This window comes from Filicampus tigris, chromosome 12 (assembly GCF_054856515.1).
Source record: "Filicampus tigris isolate MCC_2025a chromosome 12, RoL_Ftig_1.0, whole genome shotgun sequence".
Lineage (NCBI taxonomy): Eukaryota > Metazoa > Chordata > Actinopteri > Syngnathiformes > Syngnathidae > Filicampus > Filicampus tigris.
Window position 1 is genome coordinate 20,966,398 of NC_141228.1, and position 27,754 is coordinate 20,994,151.

Below are 27,754 nucleotides of genomic sequence, written 5' to 3' on the forward strand. Positions count from 1 at the left end.
GCGGAGCGCCTTAGCATTTATCGTGCCATCTCGTCGAAGCTGCTGCTGTGTAATCGCAGGTAACTTTCTTGCGATAGCCTTCCGCTGCGCAAGCTAGTGCGCGTAGTACTCTCGCATTTTGATGACTGCAGCCAAAGCAGACAGGATATAGAGATTAATTTATAAACAGCCGTCGCTTTTAGGTACCGAAAACGCCTACAATCGCGACTCATCACGGGCGAATTGTGCCCGTCTCCGAAAGGCGTTTGAAATCGGACACCGCTGGCGTTGAGGGCCTCACTCCGCGCGCGGAGTGATACGTTGTTGCGTCTGACAATGTGGACGGAGGAGGTGAAGATGTCTACGAGAAGAATGAAATCATCTCCTCAGTTGTAACAGGGAAAAAAGGAGGAAGACGCCAGATTAAGCGAGTAGAATAGGTTTGTTTGCACACAGACTCGAGACACTGGAGCAAACACGTGGAGGCGGACACTTGAAGAGCGAGCTTTCCGGGACAAAGAGGGGGGGGAAAGACGTTCCACGGCGCTCCAATGCGTCTGGTGCGCTGAGCTCGAAATTCTCCTCAACTTTTATGTTTTTCCCCCTCGCCGCTGTCCGCTTTTTCTTCGCCGCTCTTGGATAGCCGACACCAGCGGAGGAGAGGTAAAAAAAAACAAAAACACCAACAACCATACACCTTCTTTGCCGTCACCTTTCACCCCCAAAAGTTGCACGAATTCGACGGCTTTTTCCCCATTGACACCCGCGCAGGTCGCCTTGTGTTTTTTCCGAAAAGTTTTTCGGGAAGACGATTGTAAAGCGAGGGCTTGTTACATTTTTGGGTCTGCTTTGACGAGCTAGCTTCGTGCTACTCCCCTGCTTCGACCGCTAATATTATTCCAAAATACGTCTAAACGTCCTCGTTTTGTTGCTTGTTTCGCCGTGTGTCGATGCTAGTTAGCATTTCAGAAAACACAATGTATAAGCTTGGCGAGGCTATTTAGCTCAACTTTACGTTTCGGGGCCTACACTGTGTATTCCCCCCGTTTCCAAGACAAACTTTCCATAAGCTCTCTTTAAACATTCCTCTATGGGAGCGAATGGCCACCATCGAGAGTTTTAATTTTATTGCACATTTGGCAGGAAATTCCTCTCGCTCCCACCCCCACCGTCTCCCAACAGCCCCCCTCCTTCCCCATAAGGCGACTTGAACCCCAATATGAGCGAAGGAAGTGTAAAGTTTGGTCGGCATTCTCCAAATGCGGCCTCCATCTTCTATTTATTTGGGGATACCCCCTCTCTAATTTTTTGGGGAAATGGATTCGTTTTGGATGTGGCTGTCAATTAACTAAATACATCGTATCCAAAGTGGACTTTATTTAACATTTCGGGCACAAACTGTCCACTGGTGTGAACACTTTTGGTTCAACAGTGGAATATTTTGCATTTGGAGTGTTACTAACGTATAGTAATAGTTTTATTTTGTGCATCAAGAAGTTATGGTACACCACCATCAAGTTTATGTGCGGGGTTCTCACACTGAACGATTCAGCCAACTTTTATGTCTTATCCGCAATCAGTCTTTATTGAGCGGCTTCGCTGAGGTTGTATTTGTTTCAGTTTTTTGGGCCTACGTACCATAGGTTTGTGTCGACGGCTCCTTTGTCATATGTCGGGGGGGCTGACACAGACCCCCTAATCTGCTTGCTTCAAATATTGATCCACAAGAAGGATAAGATGCCATTTTGTTAAAGCCCCCTCGCCCCTCTGTTCCATGTGCCTGAGTCAATGTCGCGCAGTGCTTGGTAACATTTGAGAAGACCAAAAAGTTGGGGCAGGCACCGAGAGGCATGCTCCTGGCTTACGGACACTTGGATCAGTGCGTATGTGTGTGGTCACTTCCTTTCCATGTCTCAAGGTTAAATTAGTTCCGCCTGCCTGAGTTCGCCACACTTGTTTCCATGTTTGATGGTGGGCTATGATATACAACGTAACGCTTTTGTTTGTGCTTTAATTGTAATTGTGTATTGACTTAAATTCCCATCAAGCGCATCCCTGATATGGATTTTGACATGCTCGGCCATCATTTATGCTCCCATCTTTTTTGTTGTTGTTGTTTTAAAACCATTTAGTTCATGCTATTGCCTTATTACAAAAGAGGCTGTAAAAGCACACCACCTGTTGGTGTCCAAGTGCCTCCATATGACCCCCCCCCCCCCCTTTCCGTCCGCGCTACCTTGCCGTTTCCTGCGTGCGTCGCTCAATCACGGGCCGGCACCGAAGCGTGGCCTTGGGCTTGCGTCAGGCTGCAAAACGCCAGGAAAATCTGGCATTGCCGCTCGCTGTGTGGTTTGACAAGCTTCTCTTCTGCGTTGACATATGCTAATTTGGTAATGAGGTGTTTACATATCGTCATTAGCTCTGCCTTTTACCCTTATTTCCTTGGGCTAACAATGGTCCCAATTATGTCTGTAATTGTAAAATGTATGCGTTGCCTTTCATGTGCCTGTGACGGACACATGGCTGTGCCGTTCGCCAGAGTTGTATTTAAAAGAAGAAAAAAAAGTCTTTTGACCCAAGGCAGCATAATGTTCGTCATTTTCATGGCAGTACTTCATTTTTCACATTTGCATAACGCTTTGGTGCTGCAGTGATGAATCGAATAACTCGAATTATTCAGTTTCCAAAAGTCGAAGCTGCCTCGTAGCTTCATTGAATAATTTTTTCACGCAAAGTAGTGCTACTGTGGACACAAGTGCCACTCCATGTAGAATAGAAGGGAAAGCGTGGGTAAAAGACGGCGAATGTCGCAAGTGGTCAAGTGAAGACACAGCCACCGATGCACTTTTAAATCACTTTATTAAGAAAAATAAACACAAACTGCTAATCTGAGCTACAAAGAAAAAAAACTTGACTTGACTTGCATTTTCTGACACGCACATCACTCACCAGGCAAGACCCTGCCGTTAAAGCCGTACACACTCAAAGTCACAGTTTTGATCATGAAAAACCAACTTTCTTTACTCAATGAATTGCTGACATCACCACAAAAAAATTATTCTCAAAATATAAGATAGCTACAGAGTAAACGGAAATGCTGACTGAAACGTTTCCATTGGAAAACGTTTTAATTACAGTGGACCGTTTCAAGTTGCGAAAGTATGGTCAGCCTCTGATTTGTGTGCATTTCAAAACAAAATTTCCTATAGAAAACACAAGTTCAAATCTGTTTTGGGGTCAAACCTTTAACAGAATAGGCAATGTTTTTAGGAACACTTCAACGTCATACAATATGTGTTAAAAAAAAAAAAGAAATTCCTGTTAACAAGACAACGTATTCAAGTCAGCCGTGGAAGGTGAAGTGGTGTTGTGTTGGCCTTGTCGAGTTTGTCGTATTGTACCGAGCAGCCTGGACGGATTCGTTTGCCGGTGGTTGGATGCGTCAGTGGTCAGTGTGACGTCGCATCAGGTTGCGTCCACAACGGGCAGTTGTCTTGTCTTTATCGGCTTATTGTTGTTGCACTGAGCAGCCAGGGCAGATATACGTGGACAGTACCACTTTTGTTGCTAGGCTATACCCTAGTCTCAATGAGTTACATGGTTTTTTTTTTTTAAACAGAGCTCATAGATTTTTTTTTTCTCTGTGCCATACAGGGTATCCATCTGTGATATGATTTTTTTTTTTTTTTTCTGAATGCACGCACAAAAAGCTAAAGAAAACTGCGCTCATGTTCTCAATTTAAATTGTTTCCCCTAAAAACCTGGTTTGCTTAGCAAGTTGTCCAAGTTTCAGGACTTTCTCCTGTAATTGCTTGCCTGACACTAGAACAAATGGAAATTTACATATAATTAGTCACAATTATTTGTGTTTCTTTGTAAAAAAAAAAAAAAAAAAAGGCACCCGTGTAACTGGTAATCCAAATTTTCTCCAGTGTAAACGTGCCCCAAACTTTTCAGTCCGTTCACTGCACTGGGACGTTGTCGTATTTTCACTCACAAATGCCAAGTGTTGGCAATTAAAAAAAAAAAAATAATGGTGCTAACGTCTACTGATGTCACGGGTGTCTAGGAAGTCACATGTGATCTCTTGTATAGGATGGATCATTCACTTAATTCATCATGCATTGACTTCCTTTTCTTTCAATTATTTTTTGACCAGCTACACCGTGCTGGGCTATGTCACCCTTGTCCTTGTGCTTGCGAGTGCCCTTATTATCATTCATTAAAGTCCTGTATCTGCAAATCTCTCTCGTAGGGTTTGTTAGAGACGGAAGGTTATGACCGAGCAGCAGCAAAGAATGGCTGCAGTGGGAACTGACAAGGAACTCAGCGACCTCCTGGATTTCAGCGCGGTAAGAGAGCGAGAGTGCAGCCGGGGATGGGTGGCACCGGGGCGGGGGGGGGGGGGAGTGAGGGCCACACAGGTGGGAGACGTCGGCCGTAGAATGAGGCGTTTCTGCTTGACAATGTCGTAAATCGCTCATCTAAATGCAGGTTACGAGAAGTAACGCGCACCCGCATAAGTGCACGGAATGACTTTGTTGCCGTTTGTCGACGGGGAATCGTTACATGCGTTATGAATTTATTCTCCATGGCAAGACTTTTATTTTGGTCGTGTGCTTCTCTCTGGGAAGCGTTGGTTTCTGAGACGTAATCTATAAAGTGGATTACCTATTTATTGTTTGGAGTTTTGTTTGAATTTGAGTCTGTGATGATTAAAAAAAAAAAAAAAAAAATGTAGAGCTGGCAGGCTCAGTGCCAAGCACTAAGTAAACTTTAGATTCAGATCAAAGCCATTAGTGTAATTGTGGCCACCTAATGAATATCATTTTTGCGTTGCGGTTGATTGCCGTTTTAACGGTGGCATTATTTGGCATCATTTTTTTTTTTTTTTGTTGCTCTGGGGAATGCCTTTTGTGTGCAGCTACTTTATTTCACATGACGGAGCTCTGCAGTCCACTTCGAAGGAAAGGAAGCAACACTCCCCGAAGGGAGTGTCTCATTAAACGGTGGAATTCACCATCAAAATGTCCAGATTGATCGCCTGCCAATTTGTAACAGCAGATGTTCTGTCTAACTAAATATGACACTGATAATTGGGTGAGAAACTATCGAGGGTTGTTCAAACAAGTTTCCTCCTCGTTTGTTCCTTGCGCCTGACATCCTCCCAAGGTTTGGACACGGAAGAAAGCGTGTGTTCAACGTGTCTGCGACGGCTGTTACAAGACCTAATGGGATCAAAATGGTTTGCGTAGACCCGCTATGTTGTTGCGCCAGCTTGCGCTCTGATTTACACGGCCTACTTTTGAGCGGGGGGGGGGGGGGATTGCCACATCCAGTCTGTAATTCAACCGCACAGTCAAGCCAAACCGTGTTGGTAAATTCCCCAATAAAAAACGAATTAAAAAGTTTTAATGCTGCAAGTTAGCAGCATTTTTATTTTTTTTTTACCCTTCATCTTGTCTGGCATGCCTTGAAGTGTAAAAAATTTCGCCAAGTGAGTGACACGCGCACGTTGATGTCATTTATTAGTGGAAATGGGATGTGTGAAGTGTGCCCTCCTTTGCTGTTGTCAGTAACGCTATCTTTTCCCCTTTTGTCATCCCGCAGATGTTCGCGCCTCCCGTAGCGAACGGCAAGAACAGAACAATGACCCTCGCCAGCAGCCAGTTCAGCGGCGCGGGTAAGTTTCAAAGCTCAACGTTAAATACACACAATTGATCTTGTGGCACTTTTACGCCTTTGTCACCCTTTGTGTTTTCATTCATAGTCTTGGCAGTTTGCTTTCAGTCTTTTCAATTTAACTGGACGTGAGAGCTCAACATGAGCCAAAATGGCATTGCTTCAGTTTTTTCAGTTATTTGTATCTCTAGGGATGGTCCAGTCAGATCCACTGGATGGGTATCGAGCGGCCTATATCGACATAGGATTGTTTATGGCTGGGCGATTATGGGGAAAACGATATTGGCCATTTCATATCACGATAGCAATATGCCACGATATATTTTCAGTCATACTATAAAAAAAATTATACAGCACACTAGTGATGGGGAAAATGAAGCTTCAAATTTGCTTCATGAACCAGTTGTTGTATTTTTTTTTTTTGACTCCTCTAGATGGCACTGTTGCTTTAAAGGCTTTAAGGGGTTTAAGAAACGCAAGTCCGTGTACTTTCAGGCCAGTGTTGAACCGAGAAGCTTCATTTTCCCGTCACTACAACACACGTTGACTACTTACCTTTTCTCATTTTATTTTGAAGTGACATTGAACAGGCCCGTCGCAAATGAAAAAAATGCATCCAGTAGTCCTACTGCTGCAAGATAAAATTACCAAATGTAAACGGAAGCAAAGTAGCACACATAGTTTTACACAAATATAGATGTCAATCTAAATAACCGGCATGAATAAATGTTCCGGACAGAAATTGATTAAAACGATGAGCTCTACTGTAATGCAATTTTGAAAACACTTATTGTGCAAATCTCAAAAGTCACAATTAAAACTCAAGGACAGTATTGTGAAAAAATAGGTTTGTAATATATGCATCCAATATACTGCATGCATCCATTCTCTGAATCGCTAATCCTCAGAATGAATCTACTTTTAATGTTGTAGGCTACGCCTCCATTTCCTGTTTAGCTGTGTGTGTAAATTGACCATTATTTTGATTTTCAAGCGTGGATACTCATACTCCGTTTTTTTTTACCTGTTTAAAATAATAATAAAAAACTGTTTTTGTGCACATTATGTGCAAAGTTGCTCCTCCAGCAGCGCACCGTAAATACTTATTCGCGCAATACGCTACCCCAAAGCAGGATCGTTTGTGTTGGGCTCTACCACGTCGGCCGTAGAGCCAAAACAACTGCACCGATGAGAAGATTGGCAAATATGTTGTTGACAAAATATGTTTGAATATATCATATCTTTGGCCAAACAATACGCGACCTCTTCAGTAATATTCTGCTACCGTCTGCATTTTTTGTCTTAAGGAGTGCAGCTCGAGTAATGCTTTGTGCACTCTTATTTCAAACAGAGAGCCAACGACATATCATGTCATGGGACACGTCATCACATCTATTTTGCGATTATTTAAATTTTTTTTATCACCTCCAAAAAATACACCAATACACGATATGGCAGTCCGCCACTAGACATTTAAAGTTTCTCTGGGTACTTTGTCCCGATCCCCTACATTATAGGTTCTGCCTTTTACCGGTGCTGGAAGTACTTTCACCCATTTTGCCAAATACACAAATTGCACATCTACCAGATAGGTACAAAAGATAGTGGCTGAATGACCAATGTTTGTGTAGTAGCAGAACATTTACCTGATAGGTTTTGTTTTGATCATACTTGACTCAAGAAAGGGCGACTATTTTTTTCTCAGTGGCATGCTCTTGTATAGTGCACGGTTTCTTCAAATTTAGGATTGGCACCCATAATGGGTCTCAGGGCACCGTTTGACAAAATTGTCTTGTTAATCATCACAGTCAAGCAGACACATTATGTCCTGTCAAATGGATTTTTTTAGTGCATGTTCTCATACTTTTCTGTCCAGTGTATAGCGATTATTATGGCAATGTATTTTCTATTTGAGTCATTTTGGGTCCCGGAGAGTAGCCAAATTACGTTCTTGATCTGAAAATATTTGGGACGCCGTGAATTGCGCACGTGTCTGTGGAACAACACCTCACTGACCTTCAAATGTACTAAACGTGAGAGAGCACTTGGTATTTGCATTTTTACCCAGGAAAGTGTTACATATGTAAATATGAGTTATGCTCAAACATCTGTGCCATCGTTTTGGATGGTCTGTATTATTTTGTATTTATAAAGTGCAAATGAGCTGCCGGTTAACCCCTGGAAGTGCTCGAGGAGCTTTTCTTTCTCGCTCTCTTGCCGAATGTTATTACTTAGTCATGTTACTTCGGTTCCTCTGTCACCCTGCCAACCGGCCGTGTGAAATCCAGTCACACTCCCCGGTGTTCCCCGGAGTGAGAACTTGGCCACGGTGGAACAAAGGCAAAAAAAGGGGGCTTATAGACTTGAAACGACTCCCCCCGCCAGCACCGCCACCCTGAAGTGTAAAACACTCCTCCCCCAACCCGGCACAAGGCTCTTACCCCCACTGATCTGCAGGAAATGGCGCGAGTCCGAGACAATGTGCCTCACCCCCAGCTCGCCGGCTCTTAAGCTAGCCCAGCATGCAGTGAGTGGCCCGAGTGGAAGAGGGAGCTTATTGAATGGAGGGATCAGCCCGTGCCGGGCAGGATTCTGTTTGTTTCTATTACGACGGGCAATTACTAAGCAGTGAGGAGTTAATTCCTTCACCCCCCCCCCACCCCCTTCGTCCTGGCGTCCCAAAGTGTGGCCCTCGGTCAGTGACACCCACTTTAATGCGACACACTGCAAGCTGTCACCTTCCGAGATCTGGATGGAGCACAATGGCGTTAAAATGCTTATCCATGCAAATTCCTCACCAGGAAGAAACTACATACTGTGGGGGGAAAAATTTGAATATTAAAATGGTATTAGTCAATCGCATTTATCTCTCACGGTATAGTATTGATATGCCAACGTCAGATAACAATATTGTGGCGGTCCAATTTGCAGCTAATTGTTTGTAATTTCATAACTCAATTTTACTACCTCATGTTTTACCATTTTCAAGAATGACTCCTTCAAATCTGGGCTTTGTAGCGCAGTGACCTCAAACGTCACTTTTGAGTAAGTGCGGTTTGTTCAAACTGGATCAGTAGGAACCTCAAACTTTGCCAGGCTGTCAGCACCAAATGTGTAGATTCAGCCTTTGAAAAGTAGTCGGATAGCACTCGCTGCTAGCCGCCAACGCAGTGGCGGAGACGAGTCGAGTCGACCGCAACAATGATCCGAGGGGCACGCCGCTTTTAAGAGGAGCACTTCAAAATAAAAGCCTACCAAGGCTATTGCATCCAACTCCATCCATTATTTGTGAGGCTTTTATTTTGAAGTTGGCCATCGCAGTCGGCGTGTCCCCGAATTAAGTGTTGCTGCGGCTGGCTTGACTTGCCTTTCTGATGGTGATTGAGGAATTACTCGAGGACTCGTCTCACCCCTAATTGAGACAAACAGAATTTGAGTTGTCTGGATGAGTAAAGCAGAAGAACCACAACGATGTCATTATTCCGTCGTCGGTCCGAAAGAGGCGGCCATGAGGTTGTCGCCCATTAGAGGACAATGTTCACGTGTGACGTCACTTAAGAGGCTTGTGTAGTCAGTGACCCAGTGGCGCGGGAACGGCAGCAAGCAGCCCAGTGGCCCAACAGACCACTTCTATTCATTAACATAAAAGTGCTCCGAGGGGCGCTAATTGCATTAGGCGTCTTTTTCTCTTCCTCAAGAGCCAGTGTTCGTGTGTGTGTGTGTGTGAGAGGGTGTTTCAAGTGTTTCAAGTGGCGTGGAGGGCAGAGCCCTGGCAAAGAAGATTTGGGATGTTTGAGGAGTGGCTGTGGTGTGACGTGTGTGGCGGTGGGAGTGGGGCAAGCAAGCACGCACGCACGCACGCACGCACGCACGCACGCAGGCAGGCGTCCTCTCTGTCACCTCTGCAGCTGCTGGTAATGTCTCCAGCCCCCTTCTCGCACGCACACACACACACACACGCGCACGCGCGTGGCTTGTGACCGGCTCACTTCCCCTGGATCACAACAAACAACTTTGTCAATTTACATAATGTGGTCTTGCAGGGGCTCCCATGCTATCTGTGTTGTTGATGTTGTTGTCTCAGTTGTAGCGTGGCACACCTGCAGCCCTGCATCATGTTTTTATCTTTTGGTGGTTGAAGTCGTCGCACGCAGAAAAAAAAAAAAAAAATGTTAAAACAGTTGCAGCTTTTTTGCTCACAGCAACATGTGGCTCCACGGCGACACTCGCTAGCTTGTTTATAGCATGATTTACCTCGGCTCTCCACTGTAACTTGCAATGCAAATGAGCAAGTTTAAGTGTATTTATGAATAAACGGCTAGAGTTGCGTTGGTCTGACCTCTGGTCTTAAAGTGGGAGTTTTTGGTTGTGGCGTTGGCTATATGTTAACACCAAAAACCCAAATCTTTGAAAACCAATGTGCAGCTCATTTACATCTGGGGGCTCAAAGCAATTTTATCTGGGTGGACAAGCTATTAAATTAAAAAAAAAACAATTTCAATGAAGTTGCGACGTTGTGAAAAATGTAAATAAAAACAGAATACAGTGACTTGCAAATCCCTAGTGAACTTATATTGTATATAATGTTCAAACTTGTCCTCAGAGCTGGGCATTTTCCCTAAAAATTGAGCGTCTGTTATTCGTCATCCGTCTGCAGCGTGGGTACCCTTCCGTCGTCCGTCATCCGCCTTTTTTTTCTGGGCGGGAAAAAAAATAGTATCCGCCTACAGGCTGGTCCGCCTCTTATTTCAAACAGTCCGTCGGCGAATCCGACTAAACTTTCACCCGCGCCCGCTGGACGATGTTTGAACACAAAGGGTGACTCACTGCGCTTTGGAAGCCTGGTCCCTCACTCAAATCTGTCCCCCAAGCAACAACAACTCACTATTTTCCTCACCGCGGCCATCGAAACCTCGTCGCGAAAAATAGACTAATGACGGACTGCAGACGAATGGCGGACTAAATGAAGGGGTTCTGTCTATGCTTATTCCGTCAGTTTTAAAAAAATGTTCCCGTTATACGTCAACCGCTAGTAAAACTGGCGTCTGTCAGTGACGGGCAAACGGCCCGGTCCGTCACATAGACGGAATGCCCAGCTCTGATTGCTCCCCCCCCCCCCCAAAAAAAATATATTAAAGAAAGCTGGGATGGGGCAACAATACAACAATAGACTGGAAAGGTTGAGGAATGCTAAAAAAAAAAAAAAAAAAGAAAAGAAAAATCCGCAGGTGAACAGGTTAATTGGAATTTGGCAACAGGTGCTTGTCATGATTGGCTAGGAAAGTAGCATCCTTGCAAGGCTCTATGGTTCGCAAGCAAGGGTGACGTGATGCTCACCACTTTGTGAACAAATGTGTGAGCAAATAGTCCAATTGCCGGGGAAAAAAAAAATCACATGTTTTCTGTCAAAAAACTGTTTTGTTTTTATCTATGCCAACCCCGGATAGCAACAGGCCAAATAAATGTTCTCCCGCTAGATGACAGAAGGTACATCATTAATCTGCGTATCCACTTTTTGTGAATTGTTTTGCTAAGTGGTGTGGCGAGAGATTTTTCCCAACGTGATGTGCGTTTAGCTCAAATGATGGGACTCACTACTCCAAAGCATTGGCCGTAACCTCATTAAAATGAAATGATTTGAGCCACATCTTTTATCTGGATGTACATGAAAACTTTTGCATTTTCGGACCCCTTCACCCTAACGTTTGAAAACATTTGAAAAAAATATTAATAAATTCCTGGGATTGAATGGCTGGACTGTGAAAAGACCAATCAATTTGTCAATGGCAGTGAATGAGTTTTAATGGGTTCCTCCTTGACCCATGTGTGCCATTCAGCCAACGACCGTCAACACATCACCTTGTGAGATTAATGCTTAATGCTTCAGATTCAGTTATGCGACTAGACATGGGTATTTTTCATCCGTTCGTAATGTGGACAGTCATTAGCAATGGTTACAATATCGATATATACGGTAATATATATTGAAATCTCCCAGAACTATAACTTTACAAAACTTTATAGCTCCTGGACAGACTTTTATAAATTGACCCAGTTACAACCAAGGCCCAAGTTCTCATTTCAAACGTACTACTTAAAGTAGTTTTCACCTGTTTTGTGCATGAGTTTGTTATTGGAATTCGATGCTCTACTCAGCTTAGTGATTGACACAATGTTCGTAATCGTTTTTTTATGCTAATTGTGTGGTCCTTTCATCCAGAAATGTTTGCAGCCACTCCTTTTTTTTGTTTTTTTTGTTTTTTTTGATGGGCTGTCCCAATGCTGCACCGTATCCACATTTTAAAGTTCACGCGTGCACCCATACTGCACAAATTTTGGGCATGGTGTGTTTACATACATGACAAAAGGTCAACAACAATAGAAAGATCTCTTCTCTGGCATGGATCTCCGTCTCTCCTTGGCAGGCAACGTGTCATTGGCACCTCAGCGGTTCTCCACCTTGTTTTTAATTGCCTCTGAGTTAATTAGCCCAGTACGTGTGAAACAATGTTGTCAGACTGCACAGCCATGCTTCCACTCCACTTTCGACTCCAGACCCCCTGCTGCAAGTGGAGGCGTCCTAGGTGGTGCGCTGGTGCGTCCAAAACACAAGGATCATTATGACTTTATGCTCTTACTTGTTGGCCTAGCAGAGCTTCATCCTTGTATAATACTTAGCTAGCGAATATTTTTGTATATATACTACAACATGTGACTTTGAGTTTGTATGGATTTGAAAGGCGTGGCCTGGCCTGGTGAGGGGCATGAGCGAATGAGAATGTGGAGCTGGCTGGCTGTTAACTGGCTAACCCTTTAGCCAGTATGGGAATTGAGTAACTCGGCATGAGTTGTGGCCAAAGGCAGCTTGTGCTTATTACGTGTTAATAAAGTGATTGGAAGTGCTCCAGCAGCTGTGTTTTATCCTTGACCACTTACAATTAGGGATGCACGATAACTATCGAGCTGATAATTATCAGACTGATATGGGGGTAATCGCTTATCGGTCCTACATCAATAAATGAGGCTGATGTTGAAAGCCGCCTTAAATACACGGTTGGTCTGGTTCCTGTCATTCGAAGGGTCCAAGCCTCTGCTGCATGACGTAGAAGGTAATATGGCGCCACTGCGGGTGATTTCAGAAGTCAACAGTGAGCCATTTGTCAAATCTCCTTTAGTTTCCCCACAACGGTTTATTTGATACCAGGGATCTAGGCTGCGTTCAAATTTCACCATGTGGCGAATAACGATTAATTGCGTTTGCAATATAATAATTACGCAAATAATTGATGGAATGATAGATAGGATCATCGATTCTGAAAAGACGAATTTGTGACAGGCCTTACTAGAGCAGACATGGTGTGGCGGTTTGGGCTGTGAGGGTCTTGGCGATGATGAGACACGGTCCACTTGCGGCATATTCATTACAATGCCAATCTTGGTTGTGAATTGATTAAACCAATGTGCGGGACCTACTAGGCTTGGCACGATTCAAATGGCTTTTCTGTTGGCTAGAGCAAGGTACTATTTTTAGTAGCCGCGAGGTTTCCAAACTTGCAGAGTTAACACCAAACGACTGATGTGAACCCTACGCTTGCCTGTGCATCACCCCAGCAGATCGTCACGTCATTATTAACTTAGAGTAGCTCTGATGCTGCATTTACCTGCCAGGAGTAGGTAACCTGCTCTTGTTGCTGTTCTACTTTTTGGCCGCTCCTTACAACCAATGCGTTTCAATGCTACATGGTTTCCGCTGTGCTATTTTGGAGTGGAAAAGCGACGTCCCCAGCGGGATGCATTGTGGTTGACCAAACATTTCTAGTTTTAGAACAAAGGAGAAAATATGTTTCGGATGAGCTGGACGTGCCAATATGAATTCCTCTGTCGCTCGGCCATATTTCTCTGCCCGTCGTCCGCTGTTCTGCGTTTGATGGCGGCGCTTTTATTAGTGCTTTGGTCTTTGCGCTGAGGCCGATCCTCCGAGGTCTCCCTCTCCTCCCCGCTCGCCTGTCTCTCGGTGCCACTTGCATGGGCGCCATAGATCACGGCTGTCGCAGCATGTGTAGGTGCTTGCACTGCTCTGTTAGTCTCATCACTCATTCCCGCGCTCGTCAGCCGGGCTGCTGATCTCGCCCAGACCCCTCTGCCAACCCTTCTCCCCCCCCCCCCCTTCACGTACTCGCTCGCTTTCTCACACACACGTTTTTTTAATTAGGCACAAAAAAAAAAAATCAAAGGAGACATGAATATTCATAAGAAAGCTGCATTAATATGCACAATTATGCAAATCAGCACGCAATTAAGCCTTGTGTCTCCCGAGAGCCTCGATAGCATTAGTGCACAAGACGGGGAGAAGAGGAGGATGGGGGTATTTTGAGGAGTTTTCAGCTTCACCAGCCTTTTGGCTTTGAGTGTTTCCTTTGTGTTGCACATGGTGTCTCTTTTCTTTTTCTTTTTTTTCTTTTTTTCTCATTGCATCTCGTTTTGGGTTGTGTCCATCTCACTTTAAGTAATATAATTTTGCTAGATTGCATTTGGGAATGTTTAATTTTTCTCATTTCCAGTGGCTGTAATGAACGCTAATGGCTACATTAACAGACTTTCCTGTTTTTTTTGTTTTTTTTTCGGGGTTTTTTTTTTTTTTTTTTTTTGTGCATTACATTGCATCTTAAAAGCAACAGCAGCTTATTTGCTCGTTAGTGATTCTCTCGTGGGTTCCCGGTGTGCCCGTTGTGGCCACTTAAGGACCTAAAATGTAGAACATGATGGCACAGTCCCTTAATGTTATTCCAACCTCAATGACACATTCATTAATAAAATATTCAGGCTTTGTTTGCTTTTCGCCGGTGCATGTTGTTCATCTTACTGGTCTAAACAAAATGTCCTTTGTTTTTATTTTTTTTTTAATTTCCTTTTTAGCACTAGATGAGCGCAGCAGTTCTGGTTCCTGGGGTTCGGCGGAACAGAACAGTCCTTCTTTCAGCCAAGGACGGGTAAGCTCAAGATGAAATGTTGTCATATTGTCACATAGGCATATATACGTATATTTTTTTTTTCTCGTAAATGCCTGCTATTGCCAATCACACTCACCAAGCATCGAGGCGACGGAGTGCGTTTTGATGCCACACGCCGCATTTGATGTCAAGTTGTGCTTCTACTTTGTACCTAATAACCTTGGCCCATAATCATGCGTTGTTGGCAAGCCATCTAGAAGCCCAAAACCTCTGTGGAAGCCCACCGGTAATTCCTGCTTCATATTCGCCGTTAACTGCCTTGGCACATCTCCGTGTAGAAATAAGGAACAAGGGCTGAGGTACACGCAGCATTGCTTTGATTAGCACGCGTCGATAATTAGGAAAGTCGCTCCGAATCCCCCCGAGCTGACGCCGATTTGCCTGGCGTTGGTCCTGTGAGTTAAGCAGAGGGGAGGGTAACGGTGACGCACGCTAGGTGTGCCAACTTGATGCGGAGGGCCCGGAAGACCGCTTGTCATGCCTGTTGAGCTTAAATGTTCTCATCTTCCTCCCATGTGTCCTTGCAGGGCTACGGAGAAGGCTCCCACTACAGTGAACACGAAGGCTTGGCCTCTCCTTTCATCAGTTCGGGGATTGCAGGTATGAACTTTGGTCCGGCAAGTCTTGACAATTACCATTTTATGTCTTATTTTTTTTTATTGATGCATTTTTCACTTCATAAAATGTCATATGTTAGGACTATTTAGGCCTGTGCAGAAATACTTTTTTTTTTTTTCATGGCGAATGTGTTCACGTGCGTGTGTTCATTGGTTGAGTGTCAGGGCAGTGAAGTAGAAAGCTTCCCTTGGGTTTTATCTGGCAGGCAGTTTTATGCAACTGAGCGTGCTCAAAGAAGGGGAAGGGCATCTTTGGACTGTCTACTTTTCAGAAAACCACTTTTTCACAAGCTTGGTTTTGTTGTCGTGCACTGACGTATCAATTGATCTTTCAGGTAAAAATGAGCGGCCGTCATACTCTCCCTTTACAAACCAGGTAAGTTGCACGTCTTAAAGCTGCGTTTCCACCTAGTGCGACAGTTCAGTTGGATTTGGTTTGACCTGACTCCAATTTGGTGTGTAGACGTGGCTGGAACAGTGTCAGCATCTGTCAATCATTCAGTAGAAAGTCGTGTTTTGTGCTCCACCCTAAACTGTCGAACTGAATGTACTACTTCGACTCTTACGCCGTCTTTGGGTTTTGACACGCCATTGTTGTCGTGCTCTGTGTTTACTGCTTCTAATTGATTGTTTTAAACTTCTTTGTTTTCAAATGTCTGATTTTGGCTTCATGTACAGCATTTTGTAAGCAGCCGAGGTTGTTTTTGAGGCGCTCCATAGATAAAGTTTAGTTGAGCAATGCCACAGCAAAAAGGCTAACGTTTTAGCGTGTCCATTTATTTGAGTAGTCAGGATTCCTCAAACGCAAGAGATAATGGTGCGACCACCAGTGGCTTGCCACTCATAATTTCAGATGGGCGCAATCGGAAAACGTGACATAATCGCGAATGTTATATGTTCAGGTCTCGCTCTTGCGCCTTGAGTATAACTTCACCTCTGTGCTTTCGCAGCCTGGTTTCCTTCCAAGTGAAATTGCAATGCCCAGCCCAGATGCCATGTCCCCATCTGGCCTGAAATCAGGCTCCCAGTTTTACCAATCCTACCCAAACAATCCACGGAGGAGGCCGCCCGATGGAGGCTTGGGTAAGATGACAAGTATACGGTCACCGGATCACATCATAAAAAGCTCTGTATGAGTCGGATGCCAAAGTGCATTGTTGTACTCACTTCCCTTTTAATTAAAATACTCGCTCTTCCCCCAAAATATAAATAAATAACCCACAATGCCATGCGCTATTGAATGCCTGGCAACATTTTTTTTTTCTCTCTCTCACAGTCACACACAAACAAATACTGGCACACGCCAAAATGCTGCAATTGTGTAGCAGGCCCATGAAGATAAAGCACCTGTGCTGACATGGATGTTTAAATAATCTCACTTTTACCCTTTTCTTTGTTTCCTCCATCTGCGTGCATGCAGACTCCCAGCCAAAGAAGATTCGGAAACCCCCTGGCCTTCCTTCCTCGGTGAGACCTTCTTTATTCCTCTTACCGCTCTGTCTTTCTATACACACACACACACACACATTTCTCTCTCTCTCCCTCTACACACACACACACACTGACACATGCGCTGCTTTCTCCTCTCCGCTTGAGCAGTTCTGTGACAGACGGGGTAAAGACCCACACTGAGCTGACATCAACATTTATCAAGCTCAACGTGTGTGTGTCGCTGGGTATTCCGTCCATTCACCGCTGTCACACTTTTCTTTTCGCAATCTTATCTCCAAGATATTGATTCAAATAGTTGCTTTCATTCTTTCGGTGTGCCGTTAAACCCCAAAGTGGGGTCCAGGCCGCACAAGGGGTCACTGTACCACATTTTGTCAGCGCGCCCAGAATTTCCGGCAGCTGATGGCGCTTGTGTGCTACGCGGCACACATAGTTGGAAATGCAAGTCATGTTTACATGTTTGACTATACAGTCAGCGAAAAGGCAGTTGCCCTCAACACTCCCCCCCCCCCTTTTTTATAGACTGTTAAATTTAGTCGTGTGCGCTAATTACTATGCGGCCTCGTCGCGCCGCTTCAACTACTGTAGTTCGTTTTCAGCGCCGCAGGATTGCTACTTTTTAATTGTCTCTAATCACGCGTTTTTTTTTTTTTTTTCTCCACTGCGCCCAACCTAGCGAATGTTCTCCCGATAAGTACAGAACACTTTTTCTTGCCTCTCACTACTGATAATGAATGGGACTTCGGCAATATAGGAAAAAATATATACATATATACTAGGGCTGTAACGGTACACGTGGGTATATTGATACGTTTCGGTTCGGTCCACTTGCGTTCGGCTCGGTCCACTTATTAGCGTGAGTTTACGCACGGGCGCTACTGACTGTCGCACGCGGCAGAGGAGGGTAGCGGCACAAAAGGGAGAGCCAGAAAAGAGCCAGAGCTCGGTCTTGCTCACATTTTGTTGTTGTGAGGTTATATGAGAATCGGCTCGCTTGTGTTTTGCCAGAGCGAGGAGGAAGCGGATTTTTCTGGTCGGCCAGGTCACAAATTGCATAGCCATGGATGCGTAATGTGGCGTGCGTTTAAATCTAGTGGAAACAGTCTGGATTTTGTGTCTTGCCGTTGCTGTGGGAGGGAGTGAATGCATTGATTAGGAGTGAGTGCATCCGATGGGTTCCTGTCAAATTGATGTCACAACAGAGCGCGTCGAGTGTTGTGTCCCCAACTGACCTCCCGGGTCCTCCACCTGTGGGTGTTGGCAGTTTGAAGTGGCTTCTCAAAGCCACCGCATGTACACACTTGCTTCTCCTCTGCGTCTGTGTCACACACGACGCAATCCCCCACCCCCGCCACCCCGCATTCTCACTGTCTGAACCTCAGTCACTCCCCTGCGGTGTGAACGATGGCCGCGTGGTTTCAGTGCAAATGTCGAGATGCCTGTGTGCGACTAAGCCCCCTCCCACCCCAGGCAGCCCGCCTACGCCTCGGCACACGATGGCCTGGGTGGGCCTTCCCCCTGTGAGTGACCCAGTTGTGAGGCACGGCGCTTGCGCGGCGGCCTCTTAGCCCCCCGTGTCTGAGCCCAGATTAATGACTGCCAATGACGATCCTGCGCTCCCGCACTGCCTTCATGCCTGCCTCGCGCGGACACCCGATGCCAACTCCTTTTGTACTTATATTGAGCGAATTAGGAAGCGGCCTCCCGGTTAAGACCATCCACGCGTCACGTGAGCTTTCCTACTTCCTAGAAGCAAAGTGAAGGAACCTGTCCCTGTTGTCCATTAAACTAACCGCAACGCCCCGCGCGGTGGAAGAATAAACCACTTTGAGTTGAGTCGGACGTTAATCCGAATCCATTCCCACCAGTGCTTTCCTAGCCGAAACCCCTTTGTGCGGTCATAACCTGAATTGCATTAAAGCCCTATCAGTTGTGGGTTTTAGCCTCGAAATCTCTTTTCTTCCCGAGAATATAATTACGCCGCGTCACACCAGTCGCTGTGCAGTTCCGTTGCCATCTAGAGCAACAGGATTCACACGACATTGTTCCCCATGAAAGAGCAACTCAAAGCCCATTGTTAAATGAAGCCATCTCAGTCATGTTTTTTTTTCCCCCGAATTAACAGCGATCATGTTAAATCCCCCGTTTCCTTCACACTCCCCTGGCCATATCGAGCTTTGTTTAAGTCATTTAGATTACCTTCTACCGGCCCCCTCCCTCAACGCCCCTTATCTATCTACCCATTTCATAAATCATCAGGGTCCTCATTTTTTTCGTCCCTCTCGCTCCTTCCTCCCCCCCTCCCTTACCCACTGCAGTCTCTCTGTCTCTCTCTCTCTCTCTCTCTCTCTCTCTCTCTCTCTTTGACTGGATCCCAGCCCCCATCGCTCAGCCCTCCCTCCCTCCCCTCGCTCCTTCTCCTCAGCCCAGCTGCCTGTGGAGTTGGATGTGGTCCAGGAACAGGCAGATGGCTCTGTAATTAGAAGTGCATCTCTCCATTCCCTTTCCACTTCTCCCTGTTAAATCAAATTACAGAAAAAAAAAATCCCTTCTCTGGATTAGCATTCTTTGCAGCGTAGCCCCCATTCTTCTTCTCTTCCTGTATTTTGCCATATGCAACACAATCGGAAGAGGGGGGGGGCAGACTGAGAGGTCGCCGATGAATCTGACAAACTGGGGGAGGTGGGGTCCTCGTGTCCGTCTTCAGTCTGTGGAACTCGAGTGCTGAGAAGCTCGGCAGGCGCTTTTGTGAAGAACTGAAGTCACGTCTCATCGCGGTTGTCAATTGTGATCCCCACTTGCAGAAAGTGATGGCGCTTGTTTCAGACAACGGCAGACGTGTTCATGCTTGGGTCTGTGCCTTGGCTCTCTATGTGGCACACACATGGTACGCGTGTGTGTGTGCGTGCGTGCATGTGTTACTAGGGGAGGGCTGCCGGCCAGCCTGTGTGATGTCACTGGGGTCCTGGGAGGAAGAGGAAGCGCTCGCTGTTCACCGGGATCCGAGCCTTAGCCATGCCCAGCGTGCCATGGCCGCTGCGTTTCCTCCACAGGCGGCGAGCTTGTGTGCAGACTCACTCTCGCCATCTTGTGGCTCGTTGAAGCTTGCGTTTGTGTGCCCAACCAAAATACTAAAAGCGGAGCCTCACCCTCGCTTCCCTCTGTGCTTGTTCAGGTGTACGCGTCCACATCCGGTGACGAATATGCCCGAGACAATGGAGGAGGTTATCCTGGCGGTAAGCCAGGTGCAGTCTACCCGGGCTCTTTCTACATGCAAGGTAGTAACTCACTTCTAATTTTTTGCTGATCTAGTAAATTATTCTTGCATCACGAGGCTGAATCCTTGTCTGTCCCTCGGCAGAAGACCTTTGGTCATCTACCGGCTACTCGGCCATGCTGGGCAACTCCCCTCACATTGGACCACCAGGCTCCTTCTCATCACTGAACCCACAAGACAGGATGGTTGGTAGACCTTCATTTCTGCAACATAACACACTATAACACGTGCAGTACCTTTTTCTTTGCGACATATGAGGGGGGCCTAATATACCCTTTCCCTGCGTCTGCGCACGCAGAATTATCCCCTGCACGGCACCGAAGTTAACGGCTTCCACGCCGCCCCCACCACCTACAACCACACGCCCGCCATTAACGGAGAGGCCATCATGGGTAAGGAACCAATTCATACAATTAAAAAAAAAAAACGATATATTTTGTTTTACCGCGGCTTTCAAACAAATCACCTGACGCGCTTGCATTTGTTTCCAGCAGGCAACCGCGCCACCACGGCAGGCAGTTCTGGAGACGAAATCGGAAAGGCTCTTGCCTCGGTAAGCTTTGTATTTCAGTGGTATTGGTGTAGAAAACACTTGCCGAGCTCCACTTTGAATACAATCAGTGATAGTAGACTTTAACTAATGGCTCTGAAAGTTCTGTATTAATGAGTTGTCTTTTGTTTTTTGTCTAATTATTTTGCTTCAGATTTATCCGTCGGACCACAACAGTAATAACTTTTCCTCAGCTCCGTCTACTCCAGGGTCTCCTCAGGCTATTGCAGGTGAAATGTAACTCTCGTACACATAAGTAAAGTGATCATGTCGTTAAGCGCACAGGAATGTTTCTTTTGCTGTCACTTGCCGATTATTCTGAATGCACAAAATCAATCTTTGAAATCCTGGCTACCCTAAATGCAGCAGATATGCCTCAGCAGCTCCCTCTGGTGTCACCTTTTAAGTATGACCACTTATCATCGTCCTAATGTTTCTCTGTGCAGGGGCTCAGTCCCAGTGGCAAAGACCAACCACACCTAGTTTTGAAGGCCAACCACATGCACTGGTATGTAACAATATCAAAACTTGTTGTTGAATGTTTGTCTTTTGTATTTTTTTTCTTTGTTAAAAAAAAAAAAAAAAAAAAAAAAAACTCTGGACACAATAACTTCAGAGCACACTATATCTTCATTGTATTTTTGTAGCAGAGTAAAATGGAGGACCGTTTGGAGGAGGCCATCCATGTGCTCCGGAACCATGCTGTAGGCCAAGGGCCCGGCTTAGACGGTGCCCACCCCGACATGCACAGCCTTCTGTCAGCAGTACACAACGGGGGCCTTGGATCGCTCTCTCCAGCTTTCCCAAATGCCAGCCTTGCTCTCAGCAACAGACATTCTGCTATGGTGAGACACCTACTAGCTTTTCCCATTGAGCTGTAGCTTGACATGCATGCGTAAAGGAAAAAAAAAAATGATACTTTGCAAAAAGATTTTCTTCAAGCACTAGGTCGTTGTGCTACATAGTGTACATTGAGACGGGCTAGCCGCTGAAGAAATAGACCGTTATGGTGCTTACAAGGATCAATTTTGCATTTTGTATCCTCTATTTCAAAAGGGTCAAGGCATGACGAAAATAAGATTTAGTTCCTTATGCCATCTGGTGGCCAGTTGTTAAAATGCAAGCAAATGGGACTTGTACAATCTTGCATCATTTTCATTGAGTTGCTCCTTCCACAGCAAGCACTTTCAGAGCGTCATGTTTTTAGTATATGTTGTGACTTGGCCCGTTTGCTCTGCACACGTCTCCTCGCTATTGACACTTTTCAGGCAGACCGGGTACTGAACATTTCTTGTTCAGTGCAATGTGGTCTCTCACTTTTCTACATATTGGCTTGGAAAAACCTTGAGCTGACTTAAACCAGGTCCTCAGTTTAGAAAGCGTATCAACATACTACATCTCCAAACACTACCTAATGAACTAGTTTGTGCAGGGTACGATCACTTACTGCTGTTAATTTTTTTCCCCCCCCTGCATATTGGCCGCAATTATGATTTTTGCTCCCGTGTTTGTTGCATCGTTAAGTAGCGATAGACTCCGGCGCATTCCAACTTGCGTACAAATTTGCTTTATGGCACTGGCAGGAACGGAACTCCGTTGTAAACTGAAGGTCTCCTCTACTGCACGGCGCAGAAGTGGCTCCAGATGTGTCGGCGTAGACATTTCTCTACCTCACGTGATTGACAGCTGTCCGTCCATCTGTTTGTCCAACAGGGTGGGAAACATGAGGAGCCCACCGGCCTCCCGCCCAGCAGCACACTTCTGCACGGTCATCACGCGTCCGGGTCCACGCCGTCAGTTGGCCAGCCAGAAGGCTTCAGCGGTAAGTCGGGACCACTCGCTCGCCTTAACGCCGCGGCCCGAATGCAGACGCGTGAGATCGCAGGTGTGCGCGCACCTCCGCAGGTCTTCCTGGTGGGATCACGCGCTCCACACACTCCTCCAGCAGCTCGGACATCAAAAGAGAAGATAAGGAGGACGATGAAAACTCGTCCAATGCTGACAAATCCGACGATGAAAAGAAGGAGTCCAAAGCAGCGCGTAGTCGAACAAGGTAGGTGGTTAGTTGTTACCGCTGTTTTTTTGAAACGATAAAATGGAGATTTTCTCTCTCTCTTTTTTTTTTCCCCCTTTTTTTCACAATCTAAAAGTTCCTGGTACCCGTCTCTCATAAAGGGCGTCATAAGTCAATTCAATCAAATCCTGTGTCGCCCTGGTTGGCAATGTTAGCTGTTTAATGCTGTTGACATCCCCCCCCCCCCTCCCTTTGTCACAATTTTCAGAAAGGAGGCGTTGACCCTCCAGATGCTCTCTAGCCTTTCAGACCCGAAAGATGAGTAAGTTTCTCAAGTAGAAAATCCCTTTCTTGTGCTTTGTGGGCTCCTCCCTCACGTCCATGCAAAGCGCACTCGCGTTGAGCTGCTGTCTAGTCTAGTGTAGTGTTGAAGCTGCTTAAACCTGATCAACCGCCCGACCGTCTTTGGGCTCATACGATACGACGGGATGACTGTACTGCTCCCTGAGCCATTTTAGTCTCATTGGATTAGAGCTCAGAAAGCCTCTTGTCTTCTTTCCTTGAAATATGCAGTTGCTTTGTAAATGAAAGCATATCAGATGCCATATAACCATCAAATTTGTCCCAATGTGTGTTGCTGTCATCTGCACTCGCTTCGCCGGGTGCCTGTTCTGCAGATTGGTTCAAGATGTTCCGGTCACCAAAATGTAGCATTCTTTGATTTGTTCCAATGTTCAGCGCCTTCACCGCGCCATCTCCTTCCAGCCAGGACAATGAAGACGACGAGGACCTCCCGCCCGAGGTGAAGATGGAGCGTGAGCGGGAACGGCGAGTGGCCAACAACGCCCGCGAGCGCCTGCGAGTACGCGACATCAACGAGGCATTCAAGGAGCTCGGGAGGATGTGCCAGCTGCATCTCAGCCACGACAAACCTCAGACCAAACTTCTCATCCTGCATCAAGCCGTCAACGTTATACTCAATTTAGAACAACAAGTCAGAGGTCAGTTTCTGTGACACCTGTAATTGCTTTTTTTTTTTTTTTTTTTTCCCTTAAAAATCCATCACCAATGCAGTGCCCCTTCTTCCTCCTTCTTTCAGAGCGTAACCTTAACCCCAAGGCGGCGTGTTTAAAGCGCCGTGAGGAGGAAAAGGTGTCCGGGGTGGTGGGGGATGCGCCCATGCAGCTCTCAGGAGGCCACCCAAGTATTGGAGGAGATGGCCACAATCCAGTTGGTCACATGTAACACCAGGTACAACTTGAGCGTTGATTTCTACTAACATAAAACGTGTGTACAAGTGAAACCCCCGCCGGGGCATGTCCCCCCCGGGAGGAGGCCCCGAGGACGACCCAGGTCGCGCCGGAGAGAAAGTCTCCCGCCTGGCTTGGGAACGCCTCGGGATCTCCCAGGACTGGTTGGACGAAGTGGCTAGGGAAGAGGGTCTGGCATTCCCTGATTTAAGATGCTACTACCCTCGTGAGCCGACTCTGGATAAGCGGAAGAGAATGATCGGGTAAAGGCTAGGGGTGTAACGGTACACTCGGGTGTATTAATACGTTTCGGTATGGCACTTGCGTTCGGTTCGGTCCACTTATCAGCGCGACATTACGCACGGGCGCTGACTGTTGCGTGCGGGAGACGAGAGTGGCGGCACAAAAAAGATAGCCAGAGCTCGAAGGTCCCCGCGTACACTGCGGTCTCCTGTTTGGAAACATTCTGGCTTTCCTGGTAAAATCGCCGATGGGGAAAAGGTACTTTTCTATCACAAAATTGTATACATGTACTGTAATGACAACTTGTGTTTAACTTGAATACTTAGGTGTGTCATAGGCTATTGCTGCTGAGTGTTTAAAGATTTCATTGTCTTAATAATTATTATTATAAAATTAAGAGATCTTTATTGTTAGGGTATTTTTTATTCTGGTGTAATTTCTTAGAATATCACCCGAATGGTTCACTATTACTTATTTTTTCTAAAGAATTTACCATTTAGTTGTCATCTTTTCCAAAAAACATTTTTTTTTTAAAAAATCAGTTTTTTTGTAGCGAAAATATACCAAACCGAAGTTTCCAACGAACCGAACCGAAATGTGATTTAGCGTACCGTTACACTCCTAGTAAAGGCATACTCTGTATTTTATGCAGATTTAAGAGATAGTGCTGTCTTTAGCTTGCTTGTTTAATCCATATTTCTGTCTTTTTAATTAATTTTTTTTCTTTTTGTTTGTTTGTTTTTTTTTTTTTTTTGCAGATGTGGTGGTGTTTTCCTTGGCTCTCAGAGGATGTGGCCTTAACAGATTTCTTCCACCCGTTAACTCTCAGTGTGTGTGCGTGCCCGCGCATATGTGGACATGTCTATTGTCCGTGCAAGTTTCAAGACTCTCTCTCACACACACGCACACACTCATGCAAACTGCCAAAATGGACACAGCCTGCTTGTCACACTCCCAACCATGACTACAAGCTCAAATGTGAAGAACGTTTAAAAAAAAAAAAATATATATATATATATATATATATATATATATATACATATATATATATGATTGAACACCACATTTCTTTTTTTTTTTTTTTTTTTTTTTTTTTGGGGGGGTGGGTCCTGCCACAATTTGGGACTTTTGACACACTGCCGAGAGTTGCTCTGGTGAACGAGAGAAAGGAAGAAGAAACACAAATTGAATCATGGATTTGTGCCTCAATGTTACACCATGTTTTCTATTTGACATTTAAGCAAATTGCTTTACATGTGAGGAACATTTATTGTGAGGGATTGCTTGTGTGTATGAGCAATTATTTTTTAATGTATGTCATTCCCAGTGTGATGGTACAGTCTTACATATGTTATGTAACCAAGCCCATAGTTGAATTACCTAAATTCAGTGACTTTTTTTTTTTTTTTTTTTTTTTTTAAATCAGCAATTGTTTGAGGAGGCCATAAAATGCAAGTTTGGCCATTTCTGGACAATTCAAATGCTTCAGCAAGGACTGCTTGTATCCCACAAGGCATCTGGACACCCTGGATTTAAGGACTCTTAATTCCGGGAAGTTTATGAATTGTCACCACTAAACAGTTCTTCCTCATTTTTCTCCTTTTTTTTTTTGGACAACAAATTCAAATGTTGACAGCTGTTGTCGTGACTTCAGGTGTCTCTACTGCTTTGCAACTAAAGCGCACACACAAGACAAAGCACAGTTGTGTAAAGTGTCCAGTTGGCTGGAAAAGCAAAAGAAGCCATTTTTGGGCACTCACGGAGAGGCAGGCGCTTCTTTGAAATGGCTCACCGACAATGCCAGCAGACTTGAGGGCTATGGTTTATTTGCCCCCTCCCCCCACGGCCCCCGAATTGATACTCTGTAAAAAAAAAAAAAAAAAAAAAAAAAAAAGCAACAAGTCTTTTTTTTCTTTTTCTTTTCCTATGGGGAGGGAACTTTTGGTCAGACATTTTGGGCGTAACGGAGGCTTTCTTTTCCCGAACCGAGCATTCCCACTGAATTAGCGCCCCTCGCCCTCCTAGCGAGAGAAGTGACGTGTACATTCACTCCGTACGTTACTCTTTGAAGCGTTTCATTTTTCAAAAGTTTAAATATATATAAAAATATATATTTTTTGTTAGCCTATACATTGTAGATTTTTTTACATAAATGGCAATATTAGTTTGAAGTTTAGAGTGTATTGTAGATGAACTTTACGAGGGGATGTTGGTCACAAATTGAAGCAGGGCGGCAGAGAAAAGGCTGTTGAAGGTTTTTAATTCTTGTTTGTGTTGAAGAAGGCTACTCGGATGAATTCTTTCTTTACCGATTTTGGGGGGGCACTGAGGATAAATGTGGAGAGTCGGTGTGGGTGAACAGTAATTATGCAACTGGTTCTTTGAATGTAGCCGCCATACTTAATGTGGATCGCCTTCATGTGTCAATGAATTTTGTTTCTTCATTTCACCCTTCTTCCCCCACTGCAAAACACACGTCTGTTGGAGGCTAATGTCGGCCATTTTGGCGCGAGGTGATGGCTAACGAGGAGAACAAATCAGTGTTATTGTGATGTTATTCCCATGTCATGTTGTCAATGTTTCCTACCGACATGTAATCACAGATGGCAGGTAGAGCGTTTTGTGTTAGTTTTTCATATTTTTTTTTTTGTACAAGATGAAGAAAAAGAAGACCTATACAAATCAACAGTGTGGCCTTTTCATCCTCAAGACTTAACGATGTCATAAAGGGAGAGTGATACCTTATCAGTGCCTGAACTTGTATTTTTCATTTACGTTTGTCAACCATATCATTTCATTTATTATGGAGATTAAAAGAGGTACTTGTTCATTCCCCCACCCTCCCTTCTCCTAAATGCTTTTTTCAATTTTCCAGGAAGAAGTTTAAAGTCATATAAGAGATTTTGTTTTTCTTTCACTGTATCTAGTTAAAATAAAATAAATGTTACGTAGATCTTGTTTAATTGCTTTTGTTTTCTAACTGGAGTCCATTTGTCCAAAATGCTGTTTGATGGGTCCAAAGTCTTTCTGACCTGATAAATTTTGGCTTTTGACACACACTAACATGCTTTTCAACATAGGGAGTGTTTTTTTTTTTCATTTTATTTTAAAGTAGCTATTTAGAAGCCTTCAGTGTTTTCTGCATCATTGTGCACGCCGCTGCACTGACTCTGCATCATCAATGCCATTTTAACCTCTGTTGAACTTTCTGGGGGGAACTATCGTCTTTGACTTATTCTGAGATTAACAACATGACCTACAATTGATGTTTCAAGGTGGAAATCTGACTTGGGAGACCTTTTGAAAACTGCAAAACGCCCTCCACTTCACTGCATAAAACCAAATGTCATACTTTGACTACGTTCAGTATAAGGTGTTACTCTGATTTATTTTCCTTATTTTTGAGCATTATTAAAAAGACATATTCATAAGACAGCCCCGTGACATCTTGTGTGGAGCGAGGACATGACTGACTCCGGCAGGGCCCCCCTTCCCGACCCCCAGAGTGCCTCTCTCTTGAAATATATATAAATATAGTTGAGAACTGTCCTGTACATAACAGTAATGTAGCAATAAATGTTCCATTTTTAATAACAGATTATACCTTTTTTTCCTATGTCTGTTTTTTGGAAATTGTATACATTGAAAGGAAAATAAAGGAAACATTTTAACAAAGGGA

The 27,754-nt window shown here is 44.9% G+C and overlaps 1 protein-coding gene across 9 annotated transcripts; it reads left to right on the forward strand.

Annotated features, from left to right (window-relative positions):
• tcf3b (transcription factor 3b) lies at positions 1–27,754 on the forward strand. 9 transcript variants are annotated; one of them, XM_086047514.1, is made up of 21 exons: positions 1–642; positions 4,235–4,331; positions 5,590–5,662; positions 14,578–14,651; positions 15,200–15,272; positions 15,625–15,665; positions 16,240–16,372; positions 16,710–16,756; positions 19,917–20,019; positions 20,103–20,203; positions 20,317–20,410; positions 20,510–20,571; positions 20,723–20,798; positions 21,015–21,076; positions 21,216–21,413; positions 22,282–22,390; positions 22,474–22,621; positions 22,851–22,904; positions 23,321–23,583; positions 23,682–23,833; positions 24,834–27,754. In XM_086047514.1, exons 2-20 carry the CDS (start codon positions 4,257–4,259, stop codon positions 23,825–23,827), a joined length of 1,932 nt encoding a protein of 643 aa, XP_085903640.1. In that variant the 5' UTR covers positions 1–642; positions 4,235–4,256; the 3' UTR covers positions 23,828–23,833; positions 24,834–27,754. The 9 variants fall into 9 exon arrangements, with proteins under 9 accessions (XP_085903640.1, XP_085903644.1, XP_085903641.1 ...); XM_086047518.1 differs by having other exon boundaries at positions 23,348–23,583; XM_086047515.1 differs by having other exon boundaries at positions 21,219–21,413.

What these genes read in the sequence shown, in the direction of transcription:
- tcf3b (XM_086047514.1), top strand. Translation starts at nt 4,257, where the DNA reads ATGACCGAGCAGCAGCAAAGAATGGCTGCAGTGGGAACTGACAAGGAA. An exon ending in TGAACCCACAAGACAGGATG is followed by an intron (nt 20,204 to 20,316) that starts GTTGGTAGACCT and finishes CTGCGCACGCAG; the next exon opens with AATTATCCCCTGCACGGCAC. An exon ending in GCAACAGACATTCTGCTATG is followed by an intron (nt 21,414 to 22,281) that starts GTGAGACACCTA and finishes TTTGTCCAACAG; the next exon opens with GGTGGGAAACATGAGGAGCC.